The sequence below is a fragment of the Oryctolagus cuniculus genome, chromosome 2, assembly GCF_964237555.1.
Source record: "Oryctolagus cuniculus chromosome 2, mOryCun1.1, whole genome shotgun sequence".
Classification (NCBI taxonomy): domain Eukaryota; kingdom Metazoa; phylum Chordata; class Mammalia; order Lagomorpha; family Leporidae; genus Oryctolagus; species Oryctolagus cuniculus.
In genome coordinates this window covers 113,771,386-113,783,027 of record NC_091433.1, presented here as the reverse complement: position 1 = coordinate 113,783,027, position 11,642 = coordinate 113,771,386, and the positions used below count along the sequence as shown (strand labels likewise).

The window sequence follows — 11,642 nt, the reverse complement described above, 5'->3', positions numbered from 1 at the left end:
CGAGGGAATTCAAATCAGGGACATCGGAACAATGAAAGGCCACAGAGAAGCTCTAACCAAAATAACTAAGGTTTTAAATCATAAGTATGACTCTTTATGTCTTGATGCACACATATGTTAAACTCAGAGACCTTTGACTATCTCACTTAATCCCTCTTAGTGGGATTGAAATTGGAATGAAAGAATAGTGAATGAGGCAATCTATAGGGGCCAATACTGTGGCGTAGCGGGTAAAGCCTGTGCCTGGGACACCAGCATTCCATATGGGTGCCGGTTCAAGTCCTGGCTGCTCCACTTCTGACCCAGCTCCCTGCTAATGGCCTGGGAAAGCAGCAGAAGATGGCCCAAGTGTTTGAGTCCTGCACCCACGTGGGAGACCCAAAGCAGCTCCTGGCTTCAGACTGGCCCAGCTGCAGCCACTTGAGGAGTGAACCAGCAGATGGAAGACCTCTCTCTCTGTAACTGCCTTGCAAATAAATTCTTTAAAAAAAAAAATGAGATAGTCTACAGCCAATCATATTTTATTGGTATTACTAAGTAACAGAATCAAAAGTGCTAGAGACACTGTTGTTAACGAGATATTTAGAAATAAGATTGGACGTGGACCATAAGTCAGCTCAGGAGAGCTGGGTCAAATAACTGCAGTGGTTACACACCATTCCAGGCTCAAGGTCATGAGGATATCCTCTGGGATAAATGCAACACTGCTGCCCTTGCCCCAGCGTGTTCTTGGGAGCTGAGTCCGTTACATCGAGGAGGTGTCAAGAGAGTGGCTTTTTCACTTCGTCCACACTCCTTCCTGTGACCTGGAAAACACCACAAGCAGGAGGTGAGCTGGGATGCATTCTGGCCTGCATCCAGCCTCAGTGTGGCCCACGTCTGTCCTCCTCGCCCTCTTTGCCCTCAGCCTGGTGAGAAACAATGTGGGTCTCTCCCCACAGAGACTCCCAAGCAGGAGTAGAAATGTGTCAAGATGCCCTGGGCAAGCTGAGGCAGGGAATGAGAGCCCTGGAGAGCCCTCGGCCACCGCTTTGACTGTGTCCTGTGGGCTGCATGGAACAGGAGAATACTTGGAGCCGCTGGTGAAAGATCATGAAGGCTTGAATTCTGAGCTTCTCTAAGCAGGAGGAAGCAGCTCACAATTCATTTTCTTTTCTTTCCTTTTTTTTTTTTTTTTTTTTTTTTTTTTTTTTTTTTTTTTGACAGGCAGAGTGGACAGTGAGAGAGAGAGAGACAGAGAGAAAGGTCTTCCTTTGCCGTTGGTTCACCCTCCAATGGCCGCCGCGGCCAGCGCGATGTGGCCGGCGCACCGCGCTGATCCGATGGCAGGAGCCAGGAGCCAGGTGCTTTTCCTGGTCTCCCATGGGGTGCAGGGCCCAAGCACCTGGGCCATCCTCCACTGCACTCCCGGGCCACAGCAGAGGGCTGGCCTGGAAGAGGGGCAACCGGGACAGAATCCGGCGCCCCGACCGGGACTAGAACCCGGTGTGCCGGCGCCGCTAGGCGGAGGATTAGCCTAGTGAGCCGCGGCGCCGGCCCTTTTTTTTTTTTTTTTAAGATTTACTTATTTATTTGAAAGGCAGAGTTACAGAGAGGCAGAGAGAAAGAGAGGTCTTCCATCCACTGGTTCACTCCCTAAATGGCCGCAATGGCCAGAGGTGGACCCATCCAAAGACAGGAGCCAAGAACTTCTTCCAGGTTTCCCATGTTGGTGCAGGGGCCCAAGGACTTGGGCCATCTTCTACTGCTTTCCCAGGCCATAGCAGGGAGCTGGATCGGAAGCAGAGCAGCCAGGACTCAAACCAGTGTCCATATGGGATGCCAGCACAGTAGGCTGCAGCTTTACCCATTATGCCCAAGCAATGACCCCAAAGGTCATTATTTATTTGAGGGCAGAATGAAAGATACAGGGAGACAAACACACACACAGAGAGAGAGAGAGAGAGAGGTCTTCCATCCACTGGTGTTTACTTGGTTTACTCCTCAAATGGCTGCAATGGCCAGAGCTGCACCGATCTGAAGCCAGGAGCCGGGAACTTCATCCAGGTCTCCTATGTGGGTGCAGGGGCCCACAGACCTGGGCCATCTTCTACTGCTTTCCCAGGCCATAGCAGAGAGCTGGATTGGAAGAGGAGCAGCCAGGACTCAAACTGGTGCCCATATGGGATGCCGACTCTACACCACAGCGCTGGCCCCCACAATTCATTTTCTACACTGCAGCCAAGTAGGAGGTGCTCAGTAAACACTCATTGAAAGATTGAATAGGGCGTCTGGTACCACTCAGCTATGAGATGGGTGTTTTAAAAAGCAAGCCAGGGGACCCACACTGTGGCGCAGAGGGTTAAAGCCCCAGCCTGCAGCACCAGCATCCCATATAGATGCCGGTTTGAGTCCTGGCTGCTCCACCTCCAATCCAGCTCTCTGTTAATGGTCCTGGAGAAGCAGCGGCCCCTGCACCCATCAGGGAGACTCAGAAGCTGCTCCTGGCTCCTGGCTTTGAATTGGCTCAGCTCTGGCTGTTGCCATCTGGGGCGTGAACCAGTGGATGGAAGACACTGCCCCGTCTCTCCCCTCTCTCTGTAACTGTCTTTCAAATAAATAAATCTTAAAAAGAGAGAGACAGAGCGCGCACCAGGGAGGCAGGAATCACTGTGAGAAGTCCCGGGGATCCTGAACCGGGCTAGGAGCCAAGGCTGCCACTCAGAAAAGACGCAACCTCAGTCCAAAAGCAGAAGCAACATAACACTTCCCAGGATCTGAAGCAGGATCCTCATACATCGTCGCTTATGAAAGCTGTCAGGAGAGGAAGCCCTGGTCAGCTGGGCTCGGGGAGCCTGTGCCCTGCTGCCTCTCCCAGAGGGGAAGGCTTTGGAAGATGGATCAGCCCTGCGGCCGGCACTGTGGCACAGAGGGCTAAGTCACCACCTGCCGTGCTGGCGTCCCAGGTGGGCACTGGTTTGAGTCCCAGCTGGACTGAGTTGAGTCCCAATCCAGTTCCCTGCTAATGTGCCTGGGAGAGCAGTGGAAGATGGCCCCAGTGCTTGGACTACTGCCATCCACAAGAAAGCAGGATGAAACTCCTGGCTCCTGGCTTCAGCCTAGCCCAGCCATGGCACTGGGGACATTTGGGGAGTGAACCAGTAGACGGAAGACTCCCCCTCTCTGTCTCTCCCGCTCTCTCTCTGTAACTCTGCCTTTCAGATAAATAAAATAAACCTTCAACAAAATGGATAGTCCAGCAGGGTTCTGAGGGGGTGCAGAGAACCCAAATAGTGAATCCTTGTGGCCCTATCAGAGCCAACACTCGATTTTAAATACAAATAATTTCCTCTCTTCTACCCTGAACTGAAATTCATAATTATTGTCTTCATAATTGTAAAGATTTAATGCCCTAATGATAACAGAGGAAAAATAAAAAGAAAAGCAATCTACCATGTGTATTTCTACATAAATACTCAAGACCAAAACGCCCCCACAAATTTCACAGCGCCCCCTAGGGGTGACGCCTCCCTGGTGGAACCACGGCTCCAGCCCATGGTAGCCCCAGGAGCCACTCAGCTCCTAAGCCACAGCCCAGTGGCTCTTTGCAGGGAGCAGAGCCTGGCTGCCTCCCAGCCACTCACCCTCTGGCCGCACGAAAGGGGGCAGGAGGTAGCATCCAGACTGGCCCGTTCTTGCTCCACGGCCAATTCATGTGGCATCTGTAGGGGACAGATACATCCGTGTGTGGAAAGGCCCCCCCAGGACACCTCAGCCAGCTATAGGCCTCCCCACCCACAGCTTCGGATGCTGCAGAACACGGGGAGTCAGCCGGGGAAGGAGGGTTCTGTCTGCTGCACTTCCCTTCTCAGAGGGTGGGTAAAGGTTTTTTTTTTTTTTTTTTTTTTTTTTTTTTTTTTTTTTTGACAGGCAGAGTTAGTGAGAGAGAGAGACAGAGAGAAAGGTCTTCCTTCCACTGGTTCACCCCCCAAATGGCCGCTGCAGCCAGTGCGCTGCACAGATCCAAAGCCAGGAGCCAGGCGCTTCCTCCTGGTCTCCTCCCATGCGGGTGCAGGGCCCAACCACTGCACTCCCGGGCCATAGCAGAGAGCTGGCCTGGAAGAGGGGCAACCGGGACAGAATCCGGCGCCCTGACCGGGACTAGAACCCGGTGTGCCGGCGCTACAGGCGGAGGATTAGCCTAGTGAGCCGCGGCGCCGGCCCTATTTTTTTTTTTTTTTTTAAGTGATTCGCCTTATTGTTTGAGCATCTTTTTCATCACATCTCACTCCTTAATAGTGACATCCAACAGCAGGGATGGCCATGCCTGGGACCCCTGGCCCAGCCCTTCTGAGAGCTCGGAGAGGAGATGGGAGCTCTGGTCGCATGAGCGTGTGCCTGGAGTTCTGATCCCACGCCACCTGCTAGCACTGTGACAGCAGGATGTTTAGTTCCTCTGCCTTTCCATTCCACTCACGGGAAAGTGAGGGGAGAAACCCTACATTGCCGGGTTATAGTAAACGTTAACCAGAGCCTGCGAGCAGCACCCAGCCCGGGGCAGGAAATGGCAGACACTGGGGAAGTAGCTTTTCTCTTCTTGAACACCGAAAGCAGAGGGTGGCCAGCCCCAAAGACCCAGTGTCAAGTTCAGATCCTTGTAAAGTAGAACCAACAATCCTCCCGTGGGGGCCTGACGCACACTCCAGGACGCCCTAGTCTGCTCAGTCCCACAGCTCCCACTCGCATTGGCCAGGTGCTGCCATAGCCACCTCTACTCCCCGCCCTTGGCCCAGGCATCCTCAGACCTGCCAGCGCATGCACTCTGTCACCTGGGCTGCCTCCCCTCCTCACAGTCACTGAGGGCTTGCAGAGAGCATGGGGCCTGTCCTTCCTCCCTGGGACTGTTGCCATTTCTACCAAAGACACAATGCACTGGTGTGGTCTCAAAGTCGCTGCCTATGACACCAGCACCCCATATGGGCACCAGTTCAAGTCCCAGCTGCTCCACTTCCAATCCAGCTCCCTGCTAACGCACCTGGGAAAGCAGCAGAAGATGGCTCAAGTGCTTGGGCCCCTGCACCCATGTATGGGACCCGGAGGAAGCTCCTGGCTTCTGTCTTCCAATGGGCCCAGCTCTGGCCATTGCAGCCATGTGGGGAATAGCCCAGTAGATAGAAGATTCATTCTCTCTCTCTCTCTCTCTAACTCTGCCTTTAAAATAAATAAATCTAAAAGAAAAACAATGGAGGGCACTCCTGTTGGAGATAAAGTGATGGATCCCTCCCAAAAAATTTAAAAATAAATAAATAAAAGAAAAGCAAGCACGAGTGAAGGTTGGGCATAAGGAGGAACGTCCCAGCAGAGGCCTCTCCTCTGTGTAACTTCTCCCGTGCACTTGTAAAGGCAAAGACAGCTCTCTACAGGGCATTGATCCATTGTGTGTGCAGGTGGCAGATTGGGTCTGGTGGCCTGGCAACGTCCTAGCAGGGCAGGTGAGCAGCGACTCGCTCTGCAGGGACCCACCAGCTCCGGGGCGGCCTGAAACAGCGAGCTGAGCGGGTAGTGCAGGAAGTTGAGGCAGGTGGCTGTGTAGAGGTCAGCGTAGCGCATCAGCTGGCCGGAGAAGAGCGTCTGGCGGAAACCACAGCGGAACAGGCTGCCCGTGGTGCTGTAGCACAGGTCCAGCTCCCGGGTGAGCCTCTGGCCAGGGGACAGCACAATGAGCTAAGATCCCAGCCCACTTCCTGCACCACCCAGGGCCGGGGGGGGGGGGGCTGGCCCCACCTCCACCCCCTCCCCAGGACACCTGCGGGGAAGGAGCTGTGTGACAGGTGCCACCCCTTGCTCCCCTCACACTGCTATGCCCGGAAAGGGAGCCCGCAGGACTAAACCTGCAGCCTAACTCACTTTTCTGATGCCCCAGCCAATGGCACGGCAGAAGCCAACACCGCCGGCCCCACTCCTGCCCACTGAACAATGCGCCCCGCCCGGCCCACTACCAGGCCTTTCGCTGAGAGCCTGGAGGATGGGCCTGAACACTGACCCCCAGCTGCTTCCCCTCCCGAGCCTGAGTATCCTCTTCTGTGAAGTGTGACAACCTCTGCCCAGCTGAGCTCACGGGGCTGTGAGATGACCGAAGGGCAGGACCTGCCAAAGTCTGCCGAGAGCCTTCATGATTGGTCCAGCTGGGCGGGGCATTGCCACATAAGTGGCCTGACGCCCCCGGACCCTGCAGGCCTGCGGGAATCTTGCCGCCTCCGTCCCTCCCGGCCCCCTTCCCTGGGACGCTCAATCACATTTTCTCAGGCCCCTTCTCTGGCTGGCTCCTAGATGTCCATCCTAGCTGGCTAGCCGGTCACAGCGAGATGCGACCCTGCTGACACACGCTGCTCAAGAGGGATTAGGATGAGGAGTGAGGGCAGCTGACAAGCCACACAGATCAGCCTCCACGTGGCCGGTGCTCAAGAGCACACCGCTGTCATTTGCAATATTGACCAGCAGAGGGCGCTGTCTGACAAGGTCAGAGGCCGCTGGGGAGCCTGCTGAGCTCCAGGGACCCAGGCGAAGCAAACCCAGGCAGGAAGCCAGGGCACCTCCCCTTCTCCCACACTGGGCTGTCCCCTCCTGCCCTGCTCTTACCCGAATCTCCTTCTTGGTGGAGTTGATGACTTGCAGCCCAGCACTGCTCCCATCCATGTGCCTGGTGCAAAAATGCCATGTGACCCAGAGGGAGGGGAGCCCGCCTCCCTAGACCCCGTAGAGTCTGGGGAGTGGGGGACACACAGGGGCCCTGGGTGAGGGTGCTGGCACCTGGGCGGGTTAGGCCCCTGCTGGGTGGGTTAGGAGGAAAGGCCTAGGGGTCAGAGTGTGGGAATTCCAGGGAGGCCATTGGCAGCCCCAAAGTCCAGTTAATTAGGGAGACACACCCCCCTGATTTCCTGCCCACGTTGGCCAGGCCTGGGCATGGGCCACGCCTCCCTCCCTCTACCCAGCCCACCCCAGACGGGCCAGGCTCTCACTGGTACAGGTCTGCCAGGCGCGTGTCCAGCCTCTTCAGCTCCTCCTCCCGCTCTGCAACCCGACAGAGGACAATCACTCACTGCCCCTGGCCCCAGGGCAGAGCCACGTGAGACTGGCCAGAAGTAGGGAGGGGCCCTGAGGGACAGGTGAGGGCGGCATGCAGGAAGCAGGTGACCTTCCTACCTCACATGGCAATGACTCACACCCAGCTCAGAGAATAAGCCCCAAACTGTCTGGGTTGGTGACCTGCCGCCGACCGCAGCTGACTGCGAACAGGGAAGGAGCGCCTTCCTCTCGCCGAGAGTCCGCCGGGCAGATGGGGAAGGCAGCCCCCACCCTTGAACCGCCACAGGAGGCTGGAGTCACCCCATGAGCATCCCAGTCCCAGCTCAACCCGCTCCTGGCTGTGTGACTTTGGGCAAGCTGCTTAACCCATCTGGGCACCCGTCTCCTTGTGCCGCACAGATCACCGTGGACAGGACTGCTGGTCACTACCAGACCCCCAGGAAGAGGTGGCAGATGCAAGCGGGCTGGCCAGTGCCCCCAGCCCGGGCCCCGACCCCCGCGGTGGCTCACCCTTCTCCCAGGCCCAGATGCCCAGCTCCCGGGACAGCTCAGGAACCACCAGGCAGGTCCGCCAGCCTTGTCGCTTCTTGGACTTGACAATGTCCCCAAAGATGTGGTCTCCGATGTAGAGGATGTCCTTCCCCCGCACCCCGAGCAGCTCGCACACCACGTCCGATGAGCCTGCCCACCAAGGGCGGACGGAATCTCGCTCACCTTCCCCGTAATGGAGGGGCAGGGGAGGGGCCTGGGGCGGGGGCTGGGTGAGGGCGCGCCCACCTCCCGAGTAGACGGCGCAGTGCTGGTGGGGCCCAGTGTAGGTGCCCACGCGGAGCTTCCCCGAGTCCTGGAGGGGGCGGGGCAGAGGGCGCCCTGAGCCAGGAGAACAGCAGCTGTCACCCGGGTCGGGGGTGCGGGGGGACTGGGGGCATGGGGGCAGGGGTGTTGCAGGGCCCTGAAGGAGGCTCTTGGTCCCCTGCCTCCAGGGAGCTGGCAACTCCCTCAGGCAGGTGAAGTCTGAGTTCAGCAGGAGTCCCTGTCCCCAGCCATGGTCCCCAGGTCAAAGCGGATGGGCCCCGGCACCTGTCATTACCGTGTTGACCTGCCTGAGCACCGTCCCTTCTGCAAAGAATCGGGGCTTCTGTGTGTCCACCACAATCAGGTCGAAGTAGGACCTCCAGGGCCTGGCCTGTGGGGTGGGCGTGGGGGAGCATGGTGGGGGGGCCCACCGGGTGCACGCAGCCTGTCCCCCCCCCCCGCCAGCCTCCCAGCCAGGGATTGTGGGGGTGGGTGACGGACACCATGGACATTCTCCGGTTCTCTGCAGAGCTCCTCCCAGGGTGGGCAGAAGCCGGGGGACATGGGACACACCACAGCCAGCTGGTGATACTCACCCCCCCACCGCCAAACAGGTAGGTCATGATGGCCTGAAAGGGACAGGGCAGGGTCAGGGCTGACCAGGGGGCTGCTGCCCGCCTCTGCCCTCACCCCCACACCCCGGGGCACACCCATTGGCAGGAAAACTGCTCATTCCACCAAGGCCCTGGAAGGCCAAGAAATGGAACCTAGGACACCTGCCTGGCAGTGGGGGCAGTGGGGCTGGGCTCCTTCCCACCTCCCTCACTGTTTCCTGCAGTACCTCAGTGGGGCCAGGAGGCAGGAGGCCCTCCTCCCCCTACACACACACACATGCACACACGAACACTCACATCCGTGTAGTTGTAGCTGCTGTTGGTGGCCAGGAACACTTTGCCAACCTCTTTCATCTTGCCCAGCAGGACGGGGATTCGAGCCTGTGGCAGACACTGGAGTGACTTCCAGAGTGGGGCCTCCCAGAGAAGCCCTGCCCTCTCCTTCGTAGGTTTGGGCCTCCAGGGAGCCCCTCCTCCCAGCCCTACCACACCCCCACCCCACCCCCGCAGCAGGTGGGCTCTGGGCCAGGCAGGAAGTCCCTGAGCGATGCCCTGGTGCAGGGCTGTGTCTAAACCTCGACGGAGGCGACTGGGAAAGGCAGTCGTGAAGGGGAGGGTACAGGGCCTGGTGGTGGCCTTGACCTGCGGCCACTCACGTCCTTCTCCACGTATTTCTCCAAGTTCTCCAGGGTCTTCTGCTTGAGACAGCCCTGCAGGAGGGAGCAGAGCTCTGTGTGTGTGTGTGTGTGTGTGTGCGCGCGCGCGCGTGCACGCATGCACCTGTCCACGTGCCTATGTCCCACATGGCAGGAGCAGTGCTGCGAGTCCAGACCACAATCCTCAGAGGGAAGAGGGCCCTAGAGGCCTGGAGACCACCCGATAGAACCAGCGGCAGGCAGGTCAGGCGTCCGAGGGCCCTGGGCCACTCACCGACTGGTGCACGCTGTTCATGGCATCGGTCACATCCTGCAAGAGGCTTCGGAAAGACATGAAGAGGTTCCCATGCTGATAGCCGGTGTCACAGCTGGGACAGGACGAGGGCAGACAGAGGACCAAGGAGGGGCTCACACCAGGGCCCACACCGGGATTCCGTCCCAGCCATCCTCGAGGGACGTCACCCTGTGCCCAGCATCACCCCCCACCCCTCAGCCTTCTGCCCAGCTCCTGGAGCCCCTCCATCTCTTCAGGAGGGTGTGGCCCCCGTGGGTCCCCACAGAGCTGGGCAGGCCACAGGGACGCACTTGGTGTAGCGGGAGCAGCCGGAAAAGAAGTCCACCAGGCAGGCGTAGAGGTAGGTCTCTGGGGCAGAGACAGGGGGTCAGCAGCAGCCCCCAGGGAGGGAGAGGCCCACCTCCCCCCACCCTGCCCGCCCTCACCCTTCACCCGGCAGGTTGAAGAGCGTGTTGAGGGTGTGGAACCGCTGCAGGTCAGCCCTCTGGATGAACTTGCTGGGGTAGTAGCTCCAGATCTCCGCCCTGGGGAGGGGTGGGCTCGGTGCAGGCGACGCCCCCTCCCCGGCGCCTCCCAGAGCCAGTTCCTCCCTCCTCAACCCCTCTCCAGGTCCGCCTCCATCTGGCTGGCATCTGGGGAGCCTCTCCCTCCTCTCTCCGTTCCCGCCTGCCTTTTCCCTCCAGCAGGGGGCGCAGTCCCCCCAATCCCCCCAGCCCGCGGCCGTACTCGGAGAGGAAAGCGAGGCCGTGGACCCCCAACAGCACATTCCCGTAGGCGTCCACCTTCAGCAGGTTCCCGTAGAGCGCATCGAACACCAGGCCCCTGGGGAGAGAGCGCAGCGGCTGTGCGGGGCTGTGCCAGGGGCGCCGACAGCCCGGCCCCCAGCTCGCGCGGCCGCACCTGGTGGGGAAGCCGGGGTCATAGGTGTAGCGCAGGATCTCGTGCGGGTACCCGATGCACACCAGGTGCTCCAGCAGCAGTTCGAAGGCCAGCGTCTCGTAGGCCGGGGACTTGTAGGCTGCAGACCCGGGCCGGTTGGTGTCTGGCTGCCTGGCACCCCCTGCTGCGCCCCCAGCCCCAAGGTCCCCGTGTTCCAGCCCCCTCTACCAGCCAGTGTGTAGTCCATGTCGAAGCCGAAGCAGCGGATCTTCCCCAGTGCCAGGCTGCGGTTGACGAAAATCCTGGGCAAGAAGAGGAGGAGGTTGTGGGGATCAAGCCTGCCAGCACCCCCAAACTCAAAAGCCCCATGGAGGGGCGGGGAGGAGACCCAGGCAAGGGGGCAGTGCACCCCTTGCAACTGCAGAAAAATGAGGGAGGTAGATCAGGCCCAGCCGGGGCCTCCCCTGGTTCCCAGTGTGGCTGCATGCACACGCTTGGTGTGACTGTGTGGGTATGAGAGTGTTTGGAGAAGCCACAGCCCACCACCTAACCCCACGGGGCTGTGTCATGGGCTTCCTTCCCCGGGGGTGAGGCTGCCCCAAAGTCAGAGTGGGAGGTTGTCCGAAGTCAAAGATGGGTTTGGCAAAATCAGGTAGCACTTGTTGGGGTGAAGGGGAGAGTGCTCCAGGGATGGATGGAGAGAAGTGAAGGGGACCCCCTGTGTCTCGATGTCCCCCTCTGTCACTCCTGCTGCTGTGTCAGGTGGGCGACATCCAGGCTGAGGCCCCTTCCCCAACCCCAAATGCCTGGCTCACCGCTGGTGCCAGTCCTGCTTCGGGCCCTCAGCGTCCGCACTAGGCTCCCATGGCTCTGTCCCTTCCATGCTGGCCATCACTGCTGGAGTGACCAAGAGGCACTGTCCCTTCCTGGCCATCTGTGTTATCAGCGGGGCCCAGCCGCCTTGGGCCTCAGCAAATTCAGGCCCCCTGACACAGCTGCCCCACCCTGCGCCCCCACCCCACCCCTTGGGGAGGAGCCAGCCAGGACAGTCCCTGGTATCTCACCCCTTCTTCTAGACCCCCGGGACCAAAGAGGAGGCCTTCAGCTACCTCCAGGGCAGCTCCTCCATGTCTAGGATTTCTGCCCACAGAAACCCCAGAATGAGCAAACACGGGCATCACAGAGGCTTACAGACAAAGTCGTTGATAAAGAGAGAAAGAACTCAGAACCCATGCTGTATAATAATGCTAACATACCTGGTTATCAAATTTCCCAGCTTAAGGGACAGACATTGGGGCACAACAGCTTAAGCCACCACCCGGGACACCCGCACCCCAT

The 11,642-nt window shown here is 59.0% G+C and overlaps 1 protein-coding gene across 2 annotated transcripts; it reads right to left on the bottom strand.

The window, feature by feature from the left end:
- Positions 1-505: 505 nt before the first annotated feature.
- On the bottom strand, positions 506-11,228 carry NT5DC4 (5'-nucleotidase domain containing 4). 2 transcript variants are annotated; one of them, XM_017340942.3, is made up of 18 exons: positions 11,120-11,228; positions 10,533-10,606; positions 10,326-10,443; positions 10,152-10,247; positions 9,858-9,949; positions 9,716-9,773; positions 9,405-9,498; positions 9,131-9,184; positions 8,772-8,855; positions 8,457-8,489; positions 8,156-8,251; positions 7,843-7,909; positions 7,576-7,746; positions 6,999-7,050; positions 6,619-6,679; positions 5,503-5,679; positions 3,624-3,701; positions 506-806 (listed from the first exon to the last, which is right to left on the bottom strand). In XM_017340942.3, the coding sequence occupies exons 1-18, from the start codon at positions 11,194-11,196 to the stop codon at positions 762-764; spliced, it is 1,527 nt and encodes a 508-aa protein (XP_017196431.2). In that variant the 5' UTR covers positions 11,197-11,228; the 3' UTR covers positions 506-761. The 2 variants fall into 2 exon arrangements, with proteins under 2 accessions (XP_017196431.2, XP_051692436.2); XM_051836476.2 differs by lacking the exon at positions 3,624-3,701.
- Between the last annotated feature and the right edge of the window lie 414 nt (positions 11,229-11,642).

Coding starts and splice junctions, on each gene's coding strand:
- NT5DC4 (XM_017340942.3), bottom strand. CDS start 11,196: ATGGCCAGCATGGAAGGGACAGAGCCATGGGAGCCTAGTGCGGACGCT. Junction 9,950..10,151: donor GGCCTCGCTTTCCTCTCCGA/GTACGGCCGCGG, acceptor ACCCCTCCCCAG/GGCGGAGATCTGGAGCTACT. Junction 9,185..9,404: donor TGAACAGCGTGCACCAGTCG/GTGAGTGGCCCA, acceptor TCCCTCCTGCAG/GGCTGTCTCAAGCAGAAGAC.